The sequence below is a fragment of the Paralichthys olivaceus genome, chromosome 18 (genome assembly GCF_024713975.1).
Source record: "Paralichthys olivaceus isolate ysfri-2021 chromosome 18, ASM2471397v2, whole genome shotgun sequence".
NCBI classification, from domain to species: Eukaryota; Metazoa; Chordata; class Actinopteri; order Pleuronectiformes; family Paralichthyidae; genus Paralichthys; species Paralichthys olivaceus.
The window spans coordinates 19,897,571-19,921,800 of NC_091110.1; the positions used below are offsets into that span (position 1 = coordinate 19,897,571).

General features: G+C 42.0%; 4 protein-coding genes across 4 annotated transcripts; 2 read left to right on the forward strand and 2 right to left on the reverse strand.

Moving 5' to 3' along the window:
• Positions 1 to 164: 164 nt before the first annotated feature.
• Positions 165 to 1,834, reverse strand: atp6v1g1 (ATPase H+ transporting V1 subunit G1). The gene is made up of 3 exons (XM_020106986.2): positions 1,628 to 1,834; positions 981 to 1,081; positions 165 to 901 (listed from the first exon to the last, which is right to left on the reverse strand). The coding sequence occupies exons 1-3, from the start codon at positions 1,707 to 1,709 to the stop codon at positions 728 to 730; spliced, it is 357 nt and encodes a 118-aa protein (XP_019962545.1). The 5' UTR covers positions 1,710 to 1,834; the 3' UTR covers positions 165 to 727.
• Positions 1,835 to 2,095: 261 nt separating this feature from the next.
• Positions 2,096 to 11,573, forward strand: man2a1 (mannosidase, alpha, class 2A, member 1). Its single transcript, XM_020106985.2, has 25 exons — positions 2,096 to 2,233; positions 2,312 to 2,379; positions 2,660 to 2,816; positions 2,972 to 3,196; positions 3,321 to 3,465; positions 3,549 to 3,636; positions 3,717 to 3,800; positions 3,903 to 4,030; positions 4,108 to 4,281; positions 4,495 to 4,681; positions 4,948 to 5,125; positions 5,283 to 5,473; positions 5,675 to 5,872; positions 6,360 to 6,474; positions 6,642 to 6,709; positions 6,800 to 6,968; positions 7,046 to 7,282; positions 7,462 to 7,584; positions 7,666 to 7,780; positions 8,080 to 8,213; positions 8,296 to 8,437; positions 8,868 to 9,001; positions 9,088 to 9,282; positions 9,441 to 9,551; positions 9,689 to 11,573. Exons 3-25 carry the CDS (start codon positions 2,676 to 2,678, stop codon positions 9,857 to 9,859), a joined length of 3,453 nt encoding a protein of 1,150 aa, XP_019962544.2. The 5' UTR covers positions 2,096 to 2,233; positions 2,312 to 2,379; positions 2,660 to 2,675; the 3' UTR covers positions 9,860 to 11,573.
• On the forward strand, positions 11,573 to 17,239 carry ugcg (UDP-glucose ceramide glucosyltransferase). The gene is made up of 10 exons (XM_069513726.1): positions 11,573 to 12,089; positions 13,159 to 13,303; positions 13,592 to 13,694; positions 13,833 to 13,934; positions 14,030 to 14,142; positions 14,470 to 14,648; positions 14,736 to 14,822; positions 15,004 to 15,111; positions 15,220 to 15,298; positions 15,551 to 17,239. The coding sequence occupies exons 1-10, from the start codon at positions 11,992 to 11,994 to the stop codon at positions 15,719 to 15,721; spliced, it is 1,185 nt and encodes a 394-aa protein (XP_069369827.1). The 5' UTR covers positions 11,573 to 11,991; the 3' UTR covers positions 15,722 to 17,239.
• A 60-nt stretch (positions 17,240 to 17,299) lies between these two features.
• On the reverse strand, positions 17,300 to 24,167 carry LOC109642278 (polypyrimidine tract-binding protein 3-like). The gene is made up of 14 exons (XM_020106987.2): positions 24,034 to 24,167; positions 23,242 to 23,302; positions 22,977 to 23,143; positions 22,649 to 22,792; positions 22,254 to 22,415; positions 22,056 to 22,166; positions 21,731 to 21,887; positions 21,565 to 21,624; positions 21,307 to 21,419; positions 21,187 to 21,220; positions 21,012 to 21,104; positions 20,684 to 20,906; positions 20,417 to 20,494; positions 17,300 to 20,265 (listed from the first exon to the last, which is right to left on the reverse strand). The coding sequence occupies exons 2-14, from the start codon at positions 23,264 to 23,266 to the stop codon at positions 20,133 to 20,135; spliced, it is 1,500 nt and encodes a 499-aa protein (XP_019962546.1). The 5' UTR covers positions 23,267 to 23,302; positions 24,034 to 24,167; the 3' UTR covers positions 17,300 to 20,132.
• Positions 24,168 to 24,230: the final 63 nt, after the last annotated feature.

Genomic DNA, 24,230 nt, shown 5'->3' on the forward strand with positions numbered 1-24,230 from the left:
TGTTAACATCGGGGAATGTGAGTTATGCTAGTTAAGTTTGATTGACACGTCCTGCAGAACGCAGACGGAGCGTCAAGCATCATTTCTCCTGCTCCGTCACATCACTGCATGATTTCTGTTTGAACACTTCTCAGTCAGTCACAGATCAGATTCAACCATCAACATCCATTTTAGTATTTTTTTTTTATTATCACTTCACAAACATCAACAGGAAGTCAGAGTTACACACAACGCAACAAAAAAATGTGGAATGGACAAGATTTTCACAATAAAAGCCTTTCCACTTTCTAGCCAATCAGGTTAGAGAGCAGAGGAGCACGCTCACAAAAGACAGCCAATCAGCATCATTAAATATAATATAGAGATTTTTTTTTTAAACTGACACATGATTGAGTTATTTTCTCACCTGACAAAGATACAGTGAAGAAAAACTTAAGTTAGCTTCAGGAAAGATTTAAAGAAAAACGAAACAAACACATTAATTCTGATATATATATATAAATACTTCGTAAACATCAACACTGTAACACCAACATTTATTTACGATCTCATTTTTGCACACAGAGCAGGAAAACAACTTCTCACCTTAAAAATAAAAGTTTTGATATTTCCCTTGTGTTTAGCAGAATTTAGTTTGAAACAAAAACTAAAACACGCTAACAAAGCTAATTTGCCAACATCCACATATCCCATGTTTGACCCACCCCCCTGGCCTTAACCCCGCCCCTCAGCCAGCCACACGGTAGTTGGCGTGAAACTCCGGCTGAATGTCACAGACGCGTCGCAGCAGCTCGCCCAGCACCGCCTCCCGGTTACCACGGTAACTGGCCTGGATACGGCCCATCCGTTCTAAGGTGTCGCGGTCCACCTCCACAGCACTGTTACCATGGGAACCAAGGGCCTGATTGGGGGGGAAACAGTATTAGATAAATAAGAACATTTTATCAGAACATTAGAAGTTCGTAATGAAAAGTTCATACGGCAGCTTCTTTGGTCTTAAACTCCTTCTCCCTCTGAAGACGGTACTGTTCGATCTCAGCCTGAGCTTCCTCCTTCGCCTGCTTCAGACGCCGGTTCTTACCTGACGAGACAGGAAGTTCAACAAGTGGAATTCACAGACAGGAAGTTAAACAATAAGGACAGAAAAAGTGCAGAGTGTGTGTGTGTGTGTGTGTGTGTGTGTGTTTTCATTCTTCCTCTGAGACTTTATCACCTGATGTTTGACTCATAAGAGTCACTGAGAAACTGTTAAAATTAAAATCCAATGTAAACATCTTGTATTTGATGAATACTTGATCATTAATCATTAGTAATTGATCAGTTCTGATCAAGTCTGACAGAACCTGAGGTAAATGTGTATGAACTAGTTTTACAGTCACAACAGAATCTTTACTAATTTCCTCATCATCTCTGTGTCGAGCTGCAGCTCCGGGTCAGGGACCTGGCTGAGCCTTGGAGGCCGCCTGGTTCCGCTTCCTCGGTCGCTGCGTTCCTCCGAGTTTCTGCCGTTATTTTCTCCATCGCTCATTACTAACGGGCATACCGGGGATTTTGCTCGTTAACGGCCGCGAACAGCCGCTGGAACCAGCTAACCAGCTAACAGCTAACGGACCGTGTGTGCACTCACGTTTGCGGGCCTCCGCCACCTTCTCGGCCGCTCTCTTCTCGGCCTGCAGCAGCTGCTGGATCCCCTGAGACTGACTCGCCATGACCGGGACAGGAGTGGCGGACTGCGGAGCTGGAACCGGAGCTGGTACCGGAGGAATTAACCGAGACGAAGGTCGAAGATGAACCGACTTCTACAACCGCAGTCAGCTGACGGGACGTCACGATGCACACTAATCACGTGACGTTGTCACGGGAGAGGGGGTGGGGTGGACGAGGAGTTAATTTCAAACTAACTTTATTAACACCAGAGAGACATTACAGCGGAAGCGAAAACATCAGCACATTCAGTAAAATAATTCTTTTCTACGGACTCTGTGGATCGCTGTCATGACGTGGAGGAGGACAGCAGGGAGCTTTCTTCAGTGAATGAATAACGAACATTAGAACCTTCAGAATGTTTCGCACGTGTCATATTGTTGTTTCACACAGACAATAAAGTTGTGGGAAAAAAAAGCTTCTCTAACAGGAAGTGACGCTTCCGGAGCGCTGAGTCAGTTGAACCAGACCGGAAGCAAAATAAGGGATTGGAGCAGGCGCAGCAGCGACCGGAGCTCGTGCTGCTCAGGTACTCTTTGACTAGAATGAAAATCTAAACGTAATTTAAAAAAAAAAATTATTTTAATGTTAAACTGACGTCACACAGGTACTTCACCAGACAGGTGAGCGACGGCACGAGACCTGTCTGCTCAACGCGGAAGTCCAGGAGAGAAGGTAGAGTAAGACCGGAAGTGACTGTCACAGATTTAATTATTATAATAATCTGAATTACTGCAGCATCATCACTGAGTTAATATGGAAACCACAGTGTCCACGTTTATTATTTTTTATGTTGTGATTTGTTTATGTTTATTATTTATTAGTATTAATAATTATTATTATTTATGTCAACAGGAGGTGATGTTTGATTATTAAACTTAAGAACACTGCTGGATATTAATGAATATTAAATGAAGATGTGTTACCTCAAGCCTGACTGTTTATTTGGTTTCAGCTTTGTTGTTGTTGTCATGAAGAGGAGTCGGGTGTTGGTGGGGCTAGTGGGCGGAATCTTCTGCGTGGCTTTGATGTCATTGTACCGCATGCTGGACCTGATGCAGGGGGCGGAGCTTCAGCACAGTGTGAACTCACCTGTTTTGCAGGTGGACCAGGTATGAAAACTGGTCACATGACTGCTGTCAAACTGTGTCTGTTCACGCCCACTAGATAGTGGTCAGTCAACATCTGTTTGATTGGACGGCAGGTGAACTGAAGAATGACCTCACTTAAGGATTCAACTAAAAAGCCAATTAAAACCTCTCTACAGGAATTATCCCACCTCCAACAGAAGATTGACAGGTTGGAGCATCTCCTTAGTGACAACAACCGTCTTGTTGCCACACTAAGGAATTCTCTGATCCACCGCAAAGCATCATGGGAACCAAAGAGAGGAGCAGCCAACGTAAGCTCAGACACTAACCACAGCCAGGCTGACGAGCTTCCTGGCTGCCGATTGGCTGGAAAGATGAAGGACGGAGCTGTTGGCGTTCAGGTTAGCTTAACATGCTAACAGCTGTTTTGTTTTTACAAAAGTACTTTGGTAGAAGTTCTTTACTAAACACAAAACTGAATAACATACACATCTTAACACACACTCCTCATGTCTCCATGTGTAGCTGCTGGATGTTTATGACCTCCTGCCCTTTGATAACCTTGACGGTGGCGCCTGGAAACAGGGTTTTGAAATCCGTTACCATGGAAACGAGTGGGACAAGCAGCCACTGGAAATTTTTCTCGTTCCGCACTCACACAACGACCCCGGTGAGAAATTACACCAAAAGCAAACAAACAATCTGTCACAGTCTGTCGATTTAAATTACACTTTGTGTGTGTGTGCCCTGCAGGTTGGTTAAAGACCTTTGACCTTTATTATCAGGATCAGACAAGACACATCCTCAACAACATGTTGATCAAACTCAGCGAAGACCACAGGTGAGCATCGTCATGACGACAGTGTGTCTGTGTCTTGTTATGAAATAAACAAATAAGCGGATGATTCTCTTGTTCTTCAGGAAGAAGATGATCTGGGCAGAAGTCAGTTTTTTCTCTAAATGGTGGAATGACATCGACGATCAGAAGAGAGAGATGGTGAAACGGTAAATTAATGTTATTTTTATGTTTATTATTTTTTACTGGGACTCAGTTTTGTCTTCAAATATTGATTTTATCATTAATCAGTTTTTTAAAATATTTTGCAGGCTGGTGGGGGCGGGGCAGTTAGAGCTGGTGACCGGCGGCTGGGTGATGGCAGACGAAGCAAATTCTCATTACTTCGCTCTGTTGGATCAGCTGATCGAGGGTCATCAGTGGATTCAGAGACACCTGGGTACGTCCTCTATTTTTACCGTGCTTCACTTATCTGTGACATCACACACTTTCTTTATTCATGCTATGTTTCTGCAGGCGTGAAGCCAAGCAGCGGGTGGGCGGTGGATCCATTTGGCCACTCCCCCTCCATGACCTACTTGCTGAAGGGGGCGGGGCTTAGCAACATGGTCATTCAACGAGTTCACTACGCCGTCAAGAAACATTTTGCCCAGCAACAGACGCTTGAGTTTCAATGGCGACAGAGCTGGGGTGAGTGTGGGCGAGAGACACTTGAATGTAGAATACAGTGTGTTGACTACAATGATAAAAACACATTATTCAAATTAATTTATTACATTCATTTGAGACATTAAATCAATAATTAATCAAATCAGTGTATTAAAATGATTTTATATAAAATGAAAACTCTCCTTTTTTTAACAAACGTCTTGTTTCTCAAAACCCACCCTCTTCCCAAATCAGACTCCACCCCCCGTAGTGACATCACATGTCACATGATGCCATTCTACAGCTATGACGTACCTCACACGTGTGGTCCGAACCCGTCAGTGTGTTGTCAGTTCGACTTTCACCGCTTGCCAGGAGGGCGGGTCTTCTGTCCATGGAGAATACCACCTAAGCCAATCACAGAGCAGAACATCCAGGAGCGGTAGGAAGGCGTTGAGGTCAACAATAATATTAACATGATTGATCACTGTTACTTCAAATTTTGACGATCAATTGATTCAAGTTTGTAGTTTAGTTTCTTACATTATTATTTTCAGAATTCTCAAGTTTCACAGTGAACTCGTCTAAATTAAAGACACGAAAACAAATGAAAGTGTAAAATGCTTCAGGCTTAAAGGTCCTTTTTTTCTGTGACATGTGAATGTTCTTGTGTGTGACTTTCTCATGTTGACGTCTCTGTTCTCTCAGCGCTCTCCTCTTATTGGATCAGTACCGTCAAAAGTCCCGTCTCTTTCGTTCTCCGGTTCTCCTCGTTCCCCTCGGCGACGACTTTCGGTTTGTGGAGTCAAGCGAATGGGACGCTCAGTTCCATAACTACCAGAAACTCTTTGATTACTTTGATCAGCACCCAAAGCTGCACGTCAAGGTGAGCTCCTGATACACCCGAGGGGCCGGGCAGAGGCTGTGGTGGGTGGATCTTCACATAGTGACATCACAGTGGAATTAGCTGACTGACATCTACACATCACTTTTCCAGCTAGCATCTCTTTATATGTGGTTCTACTCCTGCTCCTTGTTTTCAGGCTCAGTTCGGGACCCTGTCAGATTACTTCCAGGCTCTCCAGCGGCGTCTGAGCGCAGCAGGAACGACGCTGCCGACTCTTCGCGGTGATTTCTTCACCTACGCCGACCGTGACGACCATTACTGGAGTGGGTACTTCACCTCCAGGCCCTTTTACAAACATATGGACAGAATGCTGGAGGCCACGCTGAGGTACCATCCACAACACATTGTTTTATTATACATTTTTATTTCTCTTGACAATAAACAGCTTCTCAATGAATTAAAAAAAACTCATATTTTCTGTTAATATTAGTTTTATTTATGTTTCACATGTTTTCTGTGTTTTGTTTGTAACTGAATTAATTTGAGTTTATCGTCATTTTAAATGTTTGACTTCTTTAAATCCAACAGAGCGACAGAAATTCTCTTCACGTTGACACTGGCTGAAATGCGACGTTTCAGCGGCAACGGTCGTGTTGTCGCAGATTTTCCGGCTCGCGAACACTTCCAGCGCATGACAGAGGGGAGGCGGAACCTTGCACTGTTCCAGCACCATGACGCCGTAACTGGCACCGCCCGTGACCCTGTAGTGGTTGACTATGGCACCAGGTGGCTACCTCTTGTTAGCACACTAGCATCTTAGCATGTTTGATAATACAGGTTTTTTTTTGATAGTATGAAAATGCTATGTTTGCATGTTAGCTTAAATCAAATTTTGATAATAAATCAGTATTAGCATCTCAAACTGCTTCATGTTTAGCGTTAGCTTTTCTTTGTCTCATTTATTCCTCCATGCTCTCTATTGAAGGATGGGATCGTCACTGGCAACGGTCTCAGGTACTGTTTTATTTCGAGTGAGCAGTGAGCTTTTAGCATTAGCCTACCATCATACCCATTTATTTAGCATTAGCATCTAACAGTAGTTTACCATCATTCCCATTGTAGTGATAACATCATGTTTTAAAGTCAATAGGTTTTTTTTATAAAGTTTTTTTTTTTTTTTTTTCACAGTGCAGAGAAACAAATCATGAATGAATCGCTCAGAGCGTTTAAGAAAATAAAAATTATGTAGAATTAAACAAATATTGTCTTTCAGGTTGTTTCGCTCCATCATGAACCTGCGGCAGGTGCTGCAGAGCTCCGCCCACTGGCTGCTCCTATTGGACAAGAGCATTTACCACCACGACCAGTCGAAACCCTTCCTGCAAATGGTAACCTCTGAGTCCATCCACTGTTTTACAGCTTTGTTTGATCTACAGTGTGACGGGTAGTTTGTGTTTGAAAGGTCAGAGTCAGGTCTGTCCGAACATCAGCTGATGTAACAGATGTGTTTGAGAAGAGTCAGAGCTCTGACGTTAATCATGTGATGTTTCCACAGGACGACGTGATCTCAGCTCAGGACGCTCTGCCTCAGAAGACGCCGCTCGTGCTCAGCGATGAGCCCAGGTGAGGGGCCTAACTTCGTTATGTACAGAATCTGTTTTTAAATAAAGTTTAGCTTGAATGTTGTTTCAAAAACCTTCATCTGCATTTCAGGCCGTTGATCATCTTTAACCCGACGGAGCAGCTCCGAACGTCCGTCATCACCATCGTTGTCGATTCTCTGGATGCTCGTGTTGTTGATGCAGAAACAGGTCAACCAATGGCTGCGCAGATCTCTGCCGTGTGGACGGAGCCAAGCCGAGCATCCACAGAGGCGTTCCAGGTGAGAACGACGAGTTGAGTTCATTAATAAACACACTTTGGTCGGTCTTTGTTTCACGTTGTGTTTTGTCGCTTCAGTTTTCTTTCGTGGCTGAACTTCCTCCTCTGTCACTCGTCGTGTATCATGTGAGCAAAGCATCAGCTGGCTCCTCCCACCGGGCAAAGTACATCTTCCATCGTCGTGGCAACACACCGACTGTTCACACCAAACACTTTCAGGTGTCGCACCTCACTGGACCTGATGCCGACGCGCCTCTGTCGCTTAGCAACAAGCATTTACAAATATGGAGTTCCCTGGAGACTGGCCTGTTGCAGGTATGTACAGAAATACACACACACACTATGTATATTTATTTTACTGTGGTTTTATTTTAAATAAATAAATCACTGATAATATTTATCAGTGATTATAATCTTTTCCTCGTCTATAACTACATTTTTCTAAATTGTGACCGATATTTTTTTTTAAATGTTTGTTTTATTTTGAAATTCAGAAGCTGCGTCTTCAATCCGGTCTGGTCCGTAAGGTCCAAATTCAGTTCCTGTGGTACGGAACCAGAACTGGAGCGGACAGGAGCGGAGCCTACCTGTTTCTGCCAGGGGAGGAGGGGGCCCAGGTAAGACCAGGACCAGGACTTAGACCAAGACACAATCCAGTTGACTGGTCTGATTGACTGATGTCTCTCGCCCACCTGCAGCTCTACTCGTCCTCAGACCCCCCCCTGGTCCGAGTCTCCAAAGGTCCCATCTTCTCTGACATCACTTCCTGTTACCAACACTTCACACACACAGTGCGGCTCCTCCACCTGGACGGTAACGATATGTTTCTACGTTTCTGTCGTGCTCCGTCAGTGTGTGACATGTGATCCTGTGCTGCGTGTTTAAACTCAGAGTTTGTCAAGTAACATGTTTAAAACATGTTCGTTGACATTGACTTGTGTGCAGTGATGTGCAAGTGTACTCTGAGACATCACTGGTTGGCGTGGTCACATGATTGTATAATTGTTAATGTTGTATTTATTTCATTCATTCACTGAATTATATAATTCATCTTAATTAACAGTTAACATTAACCGTTTCACAATAAAATTATTCTGACTTCCTGTTTACAGGGCATGCTGGGAGGTCCCTGGAGATTTCCAACACGGTGGACATCAGGTCGGAGAAGAACCGCGAACTCGTCATGCGGCTTGCCAGTGATGTCGCCAACGGCAACCGTTTCTTTTCCGACCTCAACGGTTTCCAGGTTTCTATCTTTTCATTCGTCCAATCAGATCATTTCATGTCGGTTGGTGTTTACTGATTTCCTGAGTATTGATTGGTCGCAGATGCAGCAGCGGCGGACCTTGGCGAAGCTCCCCCTGCAGGCCAACTTTTATCCAATGAGCTCGTCCTCGTTCCTTCAGGACTCTGCGTCTCGTCTGACGCTGCTGTCGGCGCAGAGTCAGGCCGTCGCATCACTCAGACCAGGTGAAAACAGCTTTCAGTCATTTTGAATTAAACATTTTCAGGGTTTCTTTTTTGTTTTCTCTTCATTCATAATAATAAACTTTTCATTCACGATTCAACTCAAACCAAACTATAAAATCATGAAGAATCAAGAATAAATTCAGATTCATTTCCTTGAATCTTTGTTTCAAAGTTTTCTTGTGAGTTCAAACCACTAATGATTCTGATGAAACATAAAAAATTAAAGCGTCTTTGTTGAAACATGATAACGATCAGGTGATTAAACACAATCAAGTATCAATATCAGAAATTATATTTTAATCTTCATCCGAAGTGAATCATTGACGTGAACAGTGAATCTTGGGACGCGTTTATAAACTGAGGTAAAAGAAGGCGTCGCCCTTGTTCTGCCACATTGCTGACTCTGACCTGTGACCTCTGACCCGTGCAGGTGAGCTGGAGGTGGTGTTGGACCGGAGGCTGCAGCAGGACGATAACCGCGGCCTCGGTCAGGGTGTCACTGACAACAAGCTGACGGCAAATTTTTTCCAACTGCTGCTGGAGGAGCGGAGGGGCGGGACTCAGGTGAGGGGGTGTGGCCACAGTTTTCAACAGAAAATACTTATTTTAAATTGTCTTTGTAATTTTAACTTATCTTTGTTTTCTGACAGGAAGTGGGAGGAGCCTCAGTCGACCACTTGTCACTGCTCGCCCACCTGACCTCGCTCTCCCTCTGCCACCCACCAGTCACCATGGTCACCCAAAGCAACAGCAAGCTGCCAAAGCTCCACCCGTTCCGGCCACTCAGCTCATCGCTGCCGTGCGACATTCACCTGCTGAACATGAGGACACTGGAGGACGCTCAGGTGAGGACTGCACCTGGAAACACCTGGAACATCCATTATTGGTTTTCAGAAATAAAACAACATAAATGTAAAGTCTCGATAACCAATAATGACCAGGAGTAAAAAGTGTTACCACGGTAAATAACAGAGAGATGTTTATATCTGTTTATGGTAAACAGGAAGCAGGGAGCCCTTCACAGGAAGCTGCCCTCCTTCTCCACAGGAAGGGCTTTGACTGTAGTGCCGCCCCCAAGCCAGCGCTTAAGTGCACATGGAGCGTGCACGAGGAGGTACACACACACACACCATTGTCTTCTTGTTGTTTGTCTGAATCGTTTATGTCATTTTTTAAATAAAGTTTTTCTTCCTGTTTAATGAATTTTCAAACAAATGTTTTATCTGTTTTTGTATATTTTTCTGTTTTCAGGTGAATCTGGACGATCTTTTCTCTCCTCTTCAGTTTCGCTCAGTTCGTCATTCAGGTCTGACTCTGCTGCGTGAAGATGACCACGACGAGTCCGCCCGCCAACAGCAGCCGTCGCACATGACTCGTCTGCGGCCAATGGAAATCAGTGCGTTCCGCGTGGAGATCGACTGAAAACATGAATGAACAAAATGTGAAGGCAAACTCGTGATGTCACAGGTTTTTACAATCGGCAGGAAATAATTCTACAGGTGAAGTTTATATGGGAGATAAATGGTGACAAAATATCTGTCAAAAAAGTAAATTTAAAGTTATTGTAAAATAATTTATTAGACAGTTAAAATGTTTAAGAAAAAGTAGGAAATAATCTTAAACGAAGGTTCCTCTGTTTCTTGAAAACACTACCTAGGAGAAAATATGGATAGGAACAAGAAGACGGACGAAAAATTTAAAGAAAGATACTAAAAGAGTCAAAACACAGTTTTAATAATTTATTCATCAGTTCATAAAAAAGTTTCCTCTAAAAGGATAAACCATTTTCTGACATTTTAAAAACCAAACGTCAAATCAATCTATGACCATTAATCAATCAATATTTATTCATCTGTCAATGACAGAAATCATCACTTTCACTTCAGGACCTTTGTCTTCCGCAAATGAAGCTTAAAATGAGGTCAGTCTAAAGGTCAAAGGTTATTACAAAACTGAGAAACCACTGAAATCTAACCTGTTCGTGTTTCAACAGGTGAAGTTGCTTCGTCAACAAAAGGGACCAATCGATGAATGTTTTTAAATGAATGTGTTTCCATGGTGACTGTCAATCACAGTATGTGTCGTTGCTGCTACTTTTTTAATTCAGTGTCTTTTCTCTGTTTATACATGAATGTGAAATGATGAAATGCGTCCGTTTAAAGTGTGATTGATTTTATTTTATTGATTTTGTCTTCTGATCGGTTGCTCTATTACACTGGAGATTTTTAAATGTGTGCATTTTCCTTTCCAAAATGTGTAAATATATATATATATTACAATTATATACATATTTCCATGTTTAAAAAAAAATTCTATTTATGCTGTAATAGAGACACTTTTGGGAAATTTGGGGAAGTACTTTTTTATCTAGAAAGTTTATATTTTGCTGAAACGTGAAGCTTTAAATCCTAAAATGGTAAAGTTTTGTAAAATGATTGTTTTTTTTACTGTGAATTTTTTAATTACTTTTATTGATTTTGGGATGATTTTTGTTTTAGATAGAAAAATGAATTATTGTTCGATCTCTGCTGACAATAGTAGTTTATTTTCATACAAAGTCTTTTTGTTGTTTTTTTGGTTCGGTTGTGTTGGATACTTGAACCTTTTCATCGTCTCTGAGCGGAGACGGAGAGACGAAGGTCAGAATGAAGGTGGGAGCAGATGTTAGCACATAATATTTTACAAATCAATAAGTCTTGATTAATTCCTTGTGGCAACTTATTTTTAGCATCAAATATTTTCATCCTGATGAAAATGATTTATGGTATAAAACATAAAAATGACAATCATCTTCAATCTTAAATCTTTCAAATTTTTGGTGGACACATTTATGGAAATATGTAACTTCAAATAGAATAAAAACGTGAATAAAGTATAATAGAATTTCAATAAGATATAATGAAACAAAGCAGGATTAAAATAAAATAAAGTATATAAAAATGAATAACAGAATTAAAAACAGTAAAATAAGGGTGAAACAGATTTAAATGAAATAAAATGAAACAAAACGATTAAAACAGAATAAAAATAGAATCATTGGGCTCTAAAATACAATTCGTGTTCCTCTGTTTTATTGAACTGTGATGTTCTTTGATGTTCTTTGATGTTAATAAAGAATATAAACATTTGAACCTCACCGGAACAGAACAGGCGTTGATAAATAAGAGCTTTTATTTTGAAGTTGACAGGAAGTGTGACTCCGGTACCGCCTGGCCTCTTGCATTTCGCCGCTCCCCGGTCGGTCAGCTGACCGTCGGCCGGTCTGCTGACTCTGCCCTGATGCTCGAACCGTGACCCGGACATCACCAGGTCGAGCCCGGTCTCCGTGTCCGCGTTACTGGAGCCCCTGACCCGGATTGGCTCCTGACACCCCCGCTGTCAGCCGGAGGCCGGATCGCCGGACTCACCCGAGCCGAGTTTGTCGCACACATCGTCGGACCCGCTGATCGAGCGGCTCCGTTGCTCCAGCTCCCAGGCCGCTGAGCGGGTCGCCTCCCCCCGAGCCTGTGTGACTCCCAGCCGGCCCGCGGCCCCGGTCGGCCCCGCTGAGCACCATGGCCCTGCTGGAGCTCGCCATGCAGGGACTCGCCGTGTTCGGCTTCATCTTGTTCTTCGTCCTGTGGCTCATGCACCTCATGTCCATCATCTACGTGTAAGTCAACGGTCTTTGCGGCTAACAGCTAAGCTAACAGCAGGACTAGCTGTTAGCCAACAATTATCAGATTCGTGTCTTTGTCCCTCTGGTTGTTTCCGTCACGTTCACATCGGTCGCGGTGAAACATGTAAACGGGAGAATCGCGTCTCCTCCGCGGGTCTCTGGATGTGTCACAGCCGTTATAGCTTCCGTGTCTGCTCGGCTAGCTGTTGGGCGTTTTCCTGGTTCACCGCTAGCCTGTTAGCTCTGTCAGTTCATGGCGCTGCCGCCGAGCAGCTTGTGGGAAACTCATGAAATTATAATGTACAATGTTGTAATTTATTGAAGTGTTGTGGCACCGGGACGGTTGAGAAGCATACGCCGCAGAGAGGAGCTTGTTTCTCGGCCCCCTCTCTCTCGCGGCTCGCTGGAGTTAGCTTCAGACATTTCCTGTTTCTTCGTTAGATTGAAACATGTCGTGAATGTAACGGAATCACCGGATGTTGAAGAAAAGTGTGTGTTCATCAGACTGAGGTGAAATCACGTGAACCACGATCTGAATCTGCTCGATGTTTCAAACGTTGACGTCGGATTTGTGCAATAGTTTCTTCTGTTGTGACGAAATTGAAAACGTCATGTTTGTTTCAGTCTAACGTCATTTATGATGGAATGGGAGTTAATTCATTGTGCAACAACACACACACACACACACACACACACACACACACTTGACTGGAAACCTGTTCATCCTGGTGACAAACAAACAAACAAACAGCTCCTGATTGGAGGGAAACACTCCTTCAGTTGGTTTGGATCAAAAAATCCTTTCAAAGATCTTTGAATTGTGGTAAATTGTGATTTTAGTTCAGTTGAAACTGAATCAAAACTTCACATGTTCACAAAAAACTGAAAAGATTTGTCAGACTCATTCGGTTTTATTATGATTATCTTCGATGTTTTCAATAATATCCTTATTACTAGCAATGCAACATTTTATGATATTATGATTCTGTCTGTTGATAACAAGAACAGTGAGAGTTAGTTTGACCTACCTCTCTCTCTCTCTCTCTCTCTCTCTCTCTCTCAGGCGTCTCCACCTCCATAAGAAGAGGTCAGAGGTCAAACAGTCATTTGTGCAGCAAACAGGAGTTTCTCTCTTGAAGCCCCTGAAGGGAGTGGACCCAAACCTCATCTCCAACCTGGAGACGTTCTTTACTCTGGATTACCCCAAGGTGACGTTCACCCCCCCCACTCCCTCACCTCTGATAACTAACTAATAACTAATTACCAACCTGCTCTCCAAACCTGGAGACGTTCTTTACTCTGGATTACCTTAAGGTGACGTCTATCAACCTCACAACCCATCACAAGAAGTCCCTTTAATAACTAACCAGTACATTAGTAATAATTAACCATCCTATTCCCACAATCACCTCTCACTAATGACAAAGTAAGAACCCACTAACTTCGTTCAGGATTTCCAGGCTCATATAACGAGACAGTTTTGGTTTTTTCCGCAGTATGAGATCTTGCTCTGCATCCAGGATGAGGACGATCCTGCTGTCGACGTCTGCAAGAAACTTTTGGGAAAATATCCCAACGTTGACGCTCGTTTATTCATCGGTGAGAAATGTTTGTTGCTGTGTTCTTGGTGAAATTCATTCTGTCATGTTCTCGTAGTTACTCTACATCTAGTTATCTTTATTTAGTGTCTTCAGTTAAAGCATCTGACGTTAGCATGTGGTGGTGTTTGGTTCTCAGGGGGCAAGAAAGTTGGAATCAACCCGAAGATCAACAACCTGATGCCTGGTTATGAAGGAGCCAAATACGGGCTGGTGTGGATCTGTGACAGCGGCATCAGAGGTCAGCGCCGACGCCCACCACATGTTAATTTCACCTTTAGCTGGTCTCATTGCTAGCTAATGCTAACTGTTTGTGCGTGTGTGTGTGTGTGGCAGTGAAACCTGACACCCTGACAGATCTGACCAATCAGATGACAGAGAAGGTGGGATTGGTCCACGGGTTGCCGTATGTTGCCGACCGGCAAGGCTTCGCCGCCACGCTGGAGCAGGTAAGGCTAGCACGCTAACAGTGTGCTCACTCAGCTGCTACTCACATGATCAAAACCAGATACAACATGCTAATGTTGTTTGACATGCTAAATGTAATGTGTTTACTCTCTCATTTAGCATTAGTTTTTGAAGCTGTTAATTATGTCTCACATGTTTTTTTAAGATCATTCATCGGCTCTTTGACACGTGATCATCTTCTAACACATGCTAAACGTGTTGCTAACCAGTAGCTTAGGTTAACCCATTTTTTTTGTTTTGGCTAATGTGATGACAGTAAATTGTTTCTGTGGCTGTATTAATGCTAACAGAGGCTAATGGTTCTCCAGGTGTATTTTGGGACGTCTCATCCTCGATCTTACATCTCAGCGAATGTGACGGGGATAAAGTGCGTAACAGGGATGTCGTGTCTAATGAGGAAGGACGTGTTGGATCAGGCCGGCGGTTTGGTCGCTTTCGCTCAGTACATCGCTGAAGATTACTTCATGGCTAAAGCCATCGCAGACAGGTTAACATGTTAGCATTAGCATCAGCATCTGGTAAACGTTTTTGTGTTTTAAGTTCAAGTATTGATTTCATGCCTTCGTTTCCGTAGAGGCTGGAAGTTCTCCATGGCAACGCAGGTGGCACTGCAGAATTCTGGGTCTTATTCTATTGGCCAGTTTCAGTCCCGTATGATCAGGTGACTTTACATCTCTGTTTGTGATTGGCTGTGGATATCATCCATATTACATCAATAGTTATTTTATTTTATAAAGGTGAAGTTTTTTTTTTCAAATCTGCAATAAATATAAATGATTTGTCTTGAATTGTGTTTTTGTCAGTTATTAATCATAATCATTTTTTATCTTGTTGTTCCTCAGATGGACTAAACTGAGGATCAACATGCTTCCTGGCACCGTGTTGGAGCCCGTCTCTGAGTGCTTCCTGGCCAGCCTCATTATTGGCTGGGCTGCTCATCACGTGTTCAGGTACGCAGCCAATCAGAGAGCAGCTTATGTTGACACTGTTTTTAGGTGGGAAATGTATAATTCTGTGGTTTTACTATTGTTGATGGTGTGTGTTTGTAACGTGTGTAGGTGGGACATGATGGCGTTCTTCATGTGTCACTGTTTGGCCTGGTTTATTAGTGACTACATTCAACTCACTGGAGTTCAGGTATTAACATGATGTGCTTTTAATTTGGAAGAATATTAGTTATTAACTCGTTTCTAATAATCACCTGATCAAAACATGTAGATTAGTAAACATAATATTTTATATAGTTCAAGATTTACCTAATGGATATAATATTTACATTAAATATATATAAGCAAATAAACAGACGTAAAAAAAACTTAAAGAAATGAAATGAAAATGTAAACGTTTTTAAGTCTCAGGTTTAATTGTCACTGTTCACACATCCTGCAGGGCGGCGCTCTCTGCTTCTCGAAGCTGGACTTTGCGGTGGCGTGGTTCATCAGAGAGTCGATGGCAGTGCAGATCTTCTTGTCAGCTCTGTGGGACCCGACCATCAGCTGGAGAACCGGTCGATACCGGCTCCGCTGTGGCGGCACAGCTGAAGAGATCCTCGATGTGTAGTTGCCATGACGACCGGCTGAGCCTTCAGCTTCGTCCTCATCAAAGAGACTGATTTGTTTTTTTGTTTTTTAAGGAAAGTTTGTGTGTTTTTAACTATTTATGTTCCTTTGGTGCTAAAACTAAATGATGCCAGAACGAGCCAATGCACTGGAAGGAAGAAAGAAAAAATGAAAAAAATAAAAAATGAGAGGGAGTGACGCATCGCACTGAATCGTCTAATCTGTGATTGGACAAGAGGAAGAAAAAAAATCAGCCAATGGGGGGGGGGGGGTAAAATCCTCTCCTCATTGGTTGATTTTTCTTTGCTTAAATTTTCATGTTCAAAGTTTTTTTATGGAAGCAAATAACGGCCAAAAAAAATGTTATGACTGAAAATGAATTTATAGTATTACAATATTTTACTTTGAAATTCAACCATTAAAGAATTACACTTGAAAAAACTATTAAGTTTAATTCAAACGGATGATTTTCAAATTAAAATAAAACTGATTATTAATTCAAAATTTTGTAGTTCATGTCCAGCAGGTGGCAGTTTTTTATTGTTATTTGTTGCCGAAATTTGCTTTGCGGATAAATAAATTGCAAAAAATTTAACATGATTCTCCGGCAAAAAAAAGAAACATGAGGCTCAAAGTGTAAACTCGCAGAAACATTCGCAGCTTTTTCTCCTCGTTTACAACAAATTCAGTTTTGGAACCAAAAAAGTTCTGGTTCTGGACTTTGGAGGTTCTTCTCTCCACGATTCGTTAGGGATTGAATCCAACAAAAGAAATAATAAGATTATTCATTTTCAAAATTAGAAGAAAAACACTTGATATTAAAATTAACCAATAAAATCACATCTGATCATTGATCTGTTGAGATTGTCAAAAAGAAAAAAACTGAAAACTTCAGTCAAAAAATGATTTGACATAAAATTTGTATAAAAAAAATTTGCAATCTGATTAAGTATGACAAACCAGAGAATTCATATTTTTGAGATGTTTATTTTGTGTTTTAAGAAACATCTTTAAATTACAACCTAACGATCTTTATTTTGTCCTTGTGAGAACTTTTGGTACAAACTGTTCATCATTAATTATTTATTAGTTTGAGATAAGTCAGAGAGTCAAGCCGCATCTTTTGTTGTTCGTGAAGTTTCTGTCGCACACGACATAGTGGAAAAATATAAACAAAGCCAATCAGAAAAAAGATGTAAACACTGAACAAGTTTCTTTCCTGTTGTTTCACAGTCGTTACATTTCACGAGAGAAAATCACATTTCTGAATATTTTACTTTGCAGTCCAACACTGTATGTATGTGTGTGTGTGTGTGTGTGGACAATCGCAGCCGTGTTGCTTTACTGTTAGCATAGCTACAGGGGGTTTGGTTGATGACATCATTGAGTCGGACGAACCCAAGACGCCATCGTCCAGATGGAAGTAGTTTATTTGTTTTTTTATGATTATGACCTGCTGTCTGACTGATCGTGTCATGTCAGGAACAATAAAGTTTTGTCCTTTTAAAGAAGAACTTAATTCATACGCTTGTTGTCCTGCTTTCTGATTGGCTGTGAGAACAGATGGTAGGCGGGGTACTGGTTTTCAGATGTTTTATTTATTCAGTGATTCATGCTACAACTTCCTGTCACTTTCAGAATAAATAAAAATTCAACATTTTTTTTGAGTCGAGCACAGATAACACCCCCCCCCCATGCACTGGTTCAATATTAAAAAATATTTCGTATAATAATCGCACCTCCTCCCACAATGCACCACAAGTACTTTACATTCATCAGCATTAGAAAACAAAAGATACATTCAGTATAAAAGTTTGTAAAGAAAGCAGAAACAAATGTGACTTTCAAAGTAAAATCATGGACAAGCCTAAAGTTGAAAATAACAGAAACCAAACAATCTTATTCTGAAAGGGTTTTTTATGTTTTCATGTTACAAGTGACGGTACCTGCTTCTCATGTAACGTGTTGCAAGCATGTAACATGCAGTAAACATGTGCAACATAAACATACATGTTCCTCTTGTTCTTGTCAGTATTATAACAAAAGTAACGTGTTTGTAATCTAACTAGATGGGTAGTGTAAAATTGATGAAGTAAATCAAACACAAGTATTCATGTCTAATGTATCAAGGTTTAAATTACATACAAGTACACGTGTAACAAACAGACGTGGGACAAATATGTGTTTAAAAAGTAACTGTAATGTTAGAGTATTTAATGTTCACATGTATCTACATAGTTACAAGTATTTAAGTGAGTAATAGAGTAACATACAAACTACATGTAACAGGAGCTCCTCCATGTGACCAGTTTGTTCCATGTGTCACGAAACGTGTTGTAACATGTTACGTGTTTAAACTGCTTCCTTTGGTTTGGACTGACTGATGCATGGGTGGGCGGGACATTGACATTAGTGTTTAATCAAATGAAACATCAAAGAGGCAATGATGTCACAGTTATGAACATACTTCAAAAAAATCATCATGTGAATCAAGTTTTGTAACTTGTAACGTGACAACAAATGCAAAATATGTTCAAAATAAAGTAAAGAGTAGTAACTAAAAACACTGGAACGCCATTTAAACAGGAAGTGATGTCATAATAAGAAAACATGTTGGTCCAATTAAAAGGCACACAAACTTTGGCTTGGTTTGACCCCGCCCCCCACCTGGTTCGAGACTGTCATTTTTAAATGTTACAAAACTTTTACAAATTTTTTAACAAAACATGAAACCTTTTTTACCATTTCTTTAACCAAATTAAACTAAATTATGAAACAAAAGAATTGAATTGACTTTTGAGCTTTTTTGTTACGTGTGAAACACTGATATGAAAACAAAGACTTCGATGACTTTTAACCAATCAAAGGGAAGGTCAGAGGTCAGAAGGCAAACTGGAAATTGGCAGCTTCCTGTTTTATCTGGCTTGTTTCCTGTTTGAAGAAAACGTTTTCTTTGTGAACCGATGTGATAACATGATTCTTAAAAAATCGAAATTTAAATCAAATATATTTATATTGAAAAAAAGAGGGTGTGACATTTGAGGATTAACCAATCAGGGGTCAGACTGACACACACACATACACACACACACACACAGAAACACAGGTGCGACAGATGGGCGGGGCATAGAGTCATCAACTATTTCAGTACAAACACATTCAAAATTGAAACAAACCCCCAAAATAAAAACACCGATAAAACTAAAAATATTTTAACTACATGAAAATATTTTCTACGAAAAAAAAAAGAAACACAATGTAAAAAAAAAAAAGTAATTGAGAAAAATTAAGGCACAGAAGAAAGATCGCAGAGATCGCAGCAACCTAAACTAATACAATAAAATAATCATCATCGTCATGGTAACCAAACAGACACGTCACTGTTCTGAAACTGTTTACGATTTCAAATGTTCACAGTAAAATGAAGACAGGAGGAAAAATAAAAACTAAACTAAATAAATAAGTTCAGTTGCGACAGGTTTAAAATAATTATTGATCATGCCGAGTCATTCAAATATAAATTAACTACAAAATAATGGAACATTAAAATCCCTCCATTACTTTGGGCTTTTACTTTGAAATTTTTCTTTTTAACTTTAAAAAATGTTTCCTGATTTCTTTTCTACATCACGTTCATCAACAAAAAGTTTAACTCACAACAGCTCCTTGGTGGACTCCACAACCCACTATGCATTGCTACACAGTTTGTTCAGGAATGTGCTCTGTAACCACTGTAACCATGGAAACGACCCATTGTTGTGACATCATGTGTCGGCACAGATGGTTTGTGTGTCGGGGTTCAACCATTGGTCCCCACAGGCCAATCAGAATTCTTTACAGTCTGATTCGGTAGTCAGCTCCAAAAGCCAAAGGTCAGATGACGGGTTCGTCCAGAGAGGATGTGACATCACAAAGGGCATCATGACTTCAGCACTGATGCTAACATGCTATCAGACCATTAGCTGCAATGTTAAATATTAGCATGTTAGCCTTGACCTCTAGCCTCCACGTGACTTGACATTTATGCTAGTAGCTGCAGATGGGCGGAAAGATTTGTAAGAAATATTAAACTGTAATTTACCTGATAAAAATATCCCATATATTTTTTATAATTTTTACGTTTGAGGTCGGTGCTGGTGATTTACACCCCGTCAAAGATTCAACAAACTTCTTAATTAACACGACTCAGACTCAGTCGACTTTCTGATACATGACGTGGAGCGCAGGAGAAGAACTACGGTTCTTCTGCCTCTACTTTCGTTGTGAAAGTTACAATCAAAGCTAACAAGCTAAAAGCTGTGATAGCTAAATGGGAGGCTAACAGGCTATGAGCTGACTACACCTGAAGGTGAACACCGCCGACAGACCAGGGGCCACTTCACATGTATCTGTCAGGGCCCAGGGGTCAAAGGTCAGATGGTGGACTTGGAGAAGGAGACCCGGAGGTGCTGGTTGTGGTCCAGCTGGTGGTCATGCAGAGTGATCAGAGCCTCGATGGCCTCCTCCACCGACGCCAGCTGCATAAGAGCCATCTTCCTGTCTTTCCTGTGACATCAGAGGAAGTGACATCATCACATACACTCATCTTAAAGCGTTTCATATTTCTACTGAAAATTTGACTTGAACGATTCAGCAATTCTCTTGATGAACAACCTACGGGTTACTCTGTCTGTAACTGGTTATTGTTAATACTAACTGGAAAAACTTGAAGGCTTTGACGGTGAATCCACCGGAGGAAAATAAATCCTTCAACGCGTCTTCACTGACCGACGAGCTGGGAGACAAAGACAAAGACACAAAGATAGAAAAAAGACAAAGAGACTAAGGACAGGGGAGAAATTATAATTATAACAAAACAGATTGTTCTGGTCCTTGATTCAGATTTTTACACCCAACTCATTTAAAATGTCAGCCGTTACAGAACATTGACACACGTGTCATAGAACATGTGAGCGGATCTTACGGGATGTTGGAGAGGTGCAGCGTCGCTGACGGAGGGAAAATGTTGTTAAAATTTTTGGATCCAGGTTTTTTGAAGCGGTGGAGGGCGGAGCCTGAGAAGTCCTGAGTCAACGTCTGCTCTTCCTGCCCCGCCCCCCCGCGAGGCAGCTGCACCACTGGGTGTTTGGACAACGTCACCCGAATGACATTACCATGGAGACGCTGGCCGTTAAGGTGACTCATTGCTGTTAGACAAAAGAGACTAAATATTATTTATTTTCTAAACACTAAAAAGGTTTTCCTGAAACTAAACGATAAACTTTTGAAATGAATGAAAATATGTTTCAGACCCAGTTGAGCCTGAGTTCCATCGCTCATCTGAACCAGAGCATTTTCCTTCTTATTAAAGAGGATCTTCACTCTCTGAACGTCCCCATAAACACCTGAAAACACACCACAGCTGACTTCATATCGGGATGACGTCATACATGAACATTTTAAGTAACTTTAAAATAAATTTCTCACCAAACAGGATGAATAGGCAGTGCGGAGAAACGCTCTGCAGAGACAAACAGTGTCAGTAAAGTTAGCTGTGAGTGAAGCGCTCTGATTGGTCAACTGTTGAGAGACAATGTGACCTCTGACCTCTGGGTTCAGGTTAGACACCAGCAGCACCGAGTGGACAGCAGGAGGCGCTACCTGCAATGTAACACGAGGCGGAGACACCAACGAGCCAGGGATGGCCGACATCGACAAACCTGAAGACATCAGAAAAACTTTATTTAACATAGTATTTCAGCACAATACATTAAGACCCGCCCAGGTTCATGAACAAACGCTCATGTAGTTTTAGATCCACGCAGATCTCATCATACATGTACAGACATTACAACAGTCTCTCACCTGGGTGCTGGTGGAAGGTAGGCGGGAAAGCAGCTGCTCCGTATGGAGGGAGAGCTACACCTGCAAAGCACACACACACACAGTGTTAATACTGAGACCTTGTTCAAAGTTAAAACCTTCCGAGTATTTTAATTTAGTTAGCATTAGCAAATTTAGCTCCTCTCACCAAATGCAGCGGCGGGCTCCAGCTCGCCGGTCGGAAGGTCGGCTCTGGTGAAGTCTCGGCTCTTGTCGTTGTTGTATTTGACGTTGAGCGCGCTCAGTTTGGAAAAGTCGATCCTGAGTGTGCAGCAGCTGTTATAGATGTTCTGACCGTCCAGAGACTGAAAGACAGAGAGCGGCCATCTGACTGAACCAGAGCTCCAAACACGGACTCTGATTGGTGGAATTTATCAGTCGTCTTCTTCCATCAGTCGTTATTGATATATGGTGGGAAAACATTTCAGTGTAGTATTTATATGTGTGTGTGTGTGTGTGTGTGTGTGACTCACAGCCTTGGCGTGCTGAGCGTGCACAGCATCACTAAACTGCAGCAGAGCCTGAAACTGATTGTTTCTGGTGAACGTGATGATTTTCAACACAGAACCAAACTTACTGAAGATCTAAAAACACAAACACACAAAAATGTAAACACAAATATCAACAACACAGACAAACATGGCACAGTGTGAGAAACAGAAATAAACAACCTGCTGCAGAACCTCCAGCGTCACCGGGTAAAATAAATTCTCTACGATGATCCTCAGGACGGGACTCTGACCCGGGACTAAGCCCCGACCCTCCCCTCCTGTTGCCATGTTCCCAGAATGCACTGCTGCTGCATTGATGGCCTGCAGCGCTGCCTGAGCTCTCTGTCAACAAACACAATTATTCAGCAACAACTGTTAACAAAACACATATTAGAAACAAACACGTCACCATGGAAACCCGTTGTTTGATTTATAAATAATAATAAAACATGTTGCCTTGTTTGTTTGTTGTTTTTGAATCATTATTTGTCAACAACATCGACTCTTCATTAAGGTATTTTAAAAATAATGAGTGTTGTGTTAAGGTGGGTGTGGCTGAAGCCACTGCCCCTCACCTGATTGGTCAGATTGTCGGTCTTGAGCTCGCGGTGGTTGGAGTACTGAATGAAGATTGGCTGGTTCCTGACTGTGGGTGTGGCTGAGGTGTAGTAGTTTACCATGGTAACAGCAGCTTCCTCTGAGGCCATCTCTAAAAATGCCTGGAAACAAGATGTTGATCGTGACATTTAAACGAAGACAAAAGTGATGAATTAAAGTGCAGGTTAATTTACGTCCCATCGTCTGACCTCGATTTATTCAACGACAGCTTTTATCAGTATGTACTTTAACCCCCCCCCCCGCTGGTAACACGCTGTAAAACACCATCAGCGTGTCGTCACTCACCTGGTTCTTTGTTCTCAGTGTGATTAGTTTACTAACTCTGCCAAAGGGAAGCGCCAGAGCGAGCACTTCCTGTTCAGAGACATCAACAGGAAGATGGCGCAGGTGAAGGACCCGAGACGGGACAGACTGGGCTCGCTCAGAAACACACGGCCTATCAGAGCCATCCACTGTGACGAGCACAAACAGGTCAATAGAGTCATTCAACCTTCAGTAGGGATTCAGGTAGAGCAAGCTTGACACTGACAGAGAGAGAGAGAGGTCTCACCTGCGGACAGGTTGACAGTGCTCATGTTCGCAGAGCGGCTGAGAGACGAGGTTCACGCCTCCTGCAGAAATGATGTTCACTTTAAATTAATCAAGTCATAAACTAGAAATGAATGTGTCATTAACTAATTTAGTCTATTTGTCTTGTTCCATCTCTTTGTTTTATTATTGATCAATAAGAAAATTACTTTATTGATCAATTGATTGACTCACACAATCGACGAGTCGGTTCATAAACTCAACATTCTCTTTACTGGGGAAACACCGGTTCATTAATATTATTGGTGACAGAATATTTGTTTTCATTCGTTCAATCTGAATCAATGAAGTCAAATAAGTTTCAGACTGAACGATGAATCAATGAAAAATTAAAATGGCCGCCCGGTGTTTTTCTGTTTGTTCTCTGATCTTCGATTATTGTTCGATTATTCGACTCGATGTTTCACGATCCAGCTCAGAGCAACAGGAACATCGCGTCTCCGCTTCCGCACTCTGCCCCGCACGAGAACACGCAGTTATCGCGGGATCTCAGCCGTCACTGTTCGCTCGTTACACCAAAACAAAAACACAAAAGGGAACCGAGGGAGCTGGACCGCGCGGGAAACGGGAAACCGGGGCGGTTCTGTGGCGGGAAATGTTGCAGTAAACAAGTAAACAACAACAAACGGGCGCGAGGGTTGACGCCGGAGGCTCGCGCAGGTGCGGTCCGATCACCAAGGAAACGCGAGGGAGGAAGAAGAAAAACAGGCGGGACGTGCGGGAAAAAAAGATGCGGGACGTTCTCCGCGCTCACCCGTCCATGGTCCGCGAGGAGGAAGAGGAGGAAGAGGAGGAAGAGTTGTTTCAGATCGCGAGCTTCCCGCTCCGCAGACAGCACAACAACAAGGAGCTCACTTCCCGTTTGATGACGTCACCGGAGAACATGGCGGCTCGAGGACACACCTCAGATCACAGCGATCGATAATAATTCCAATAATCGATTAATCATTC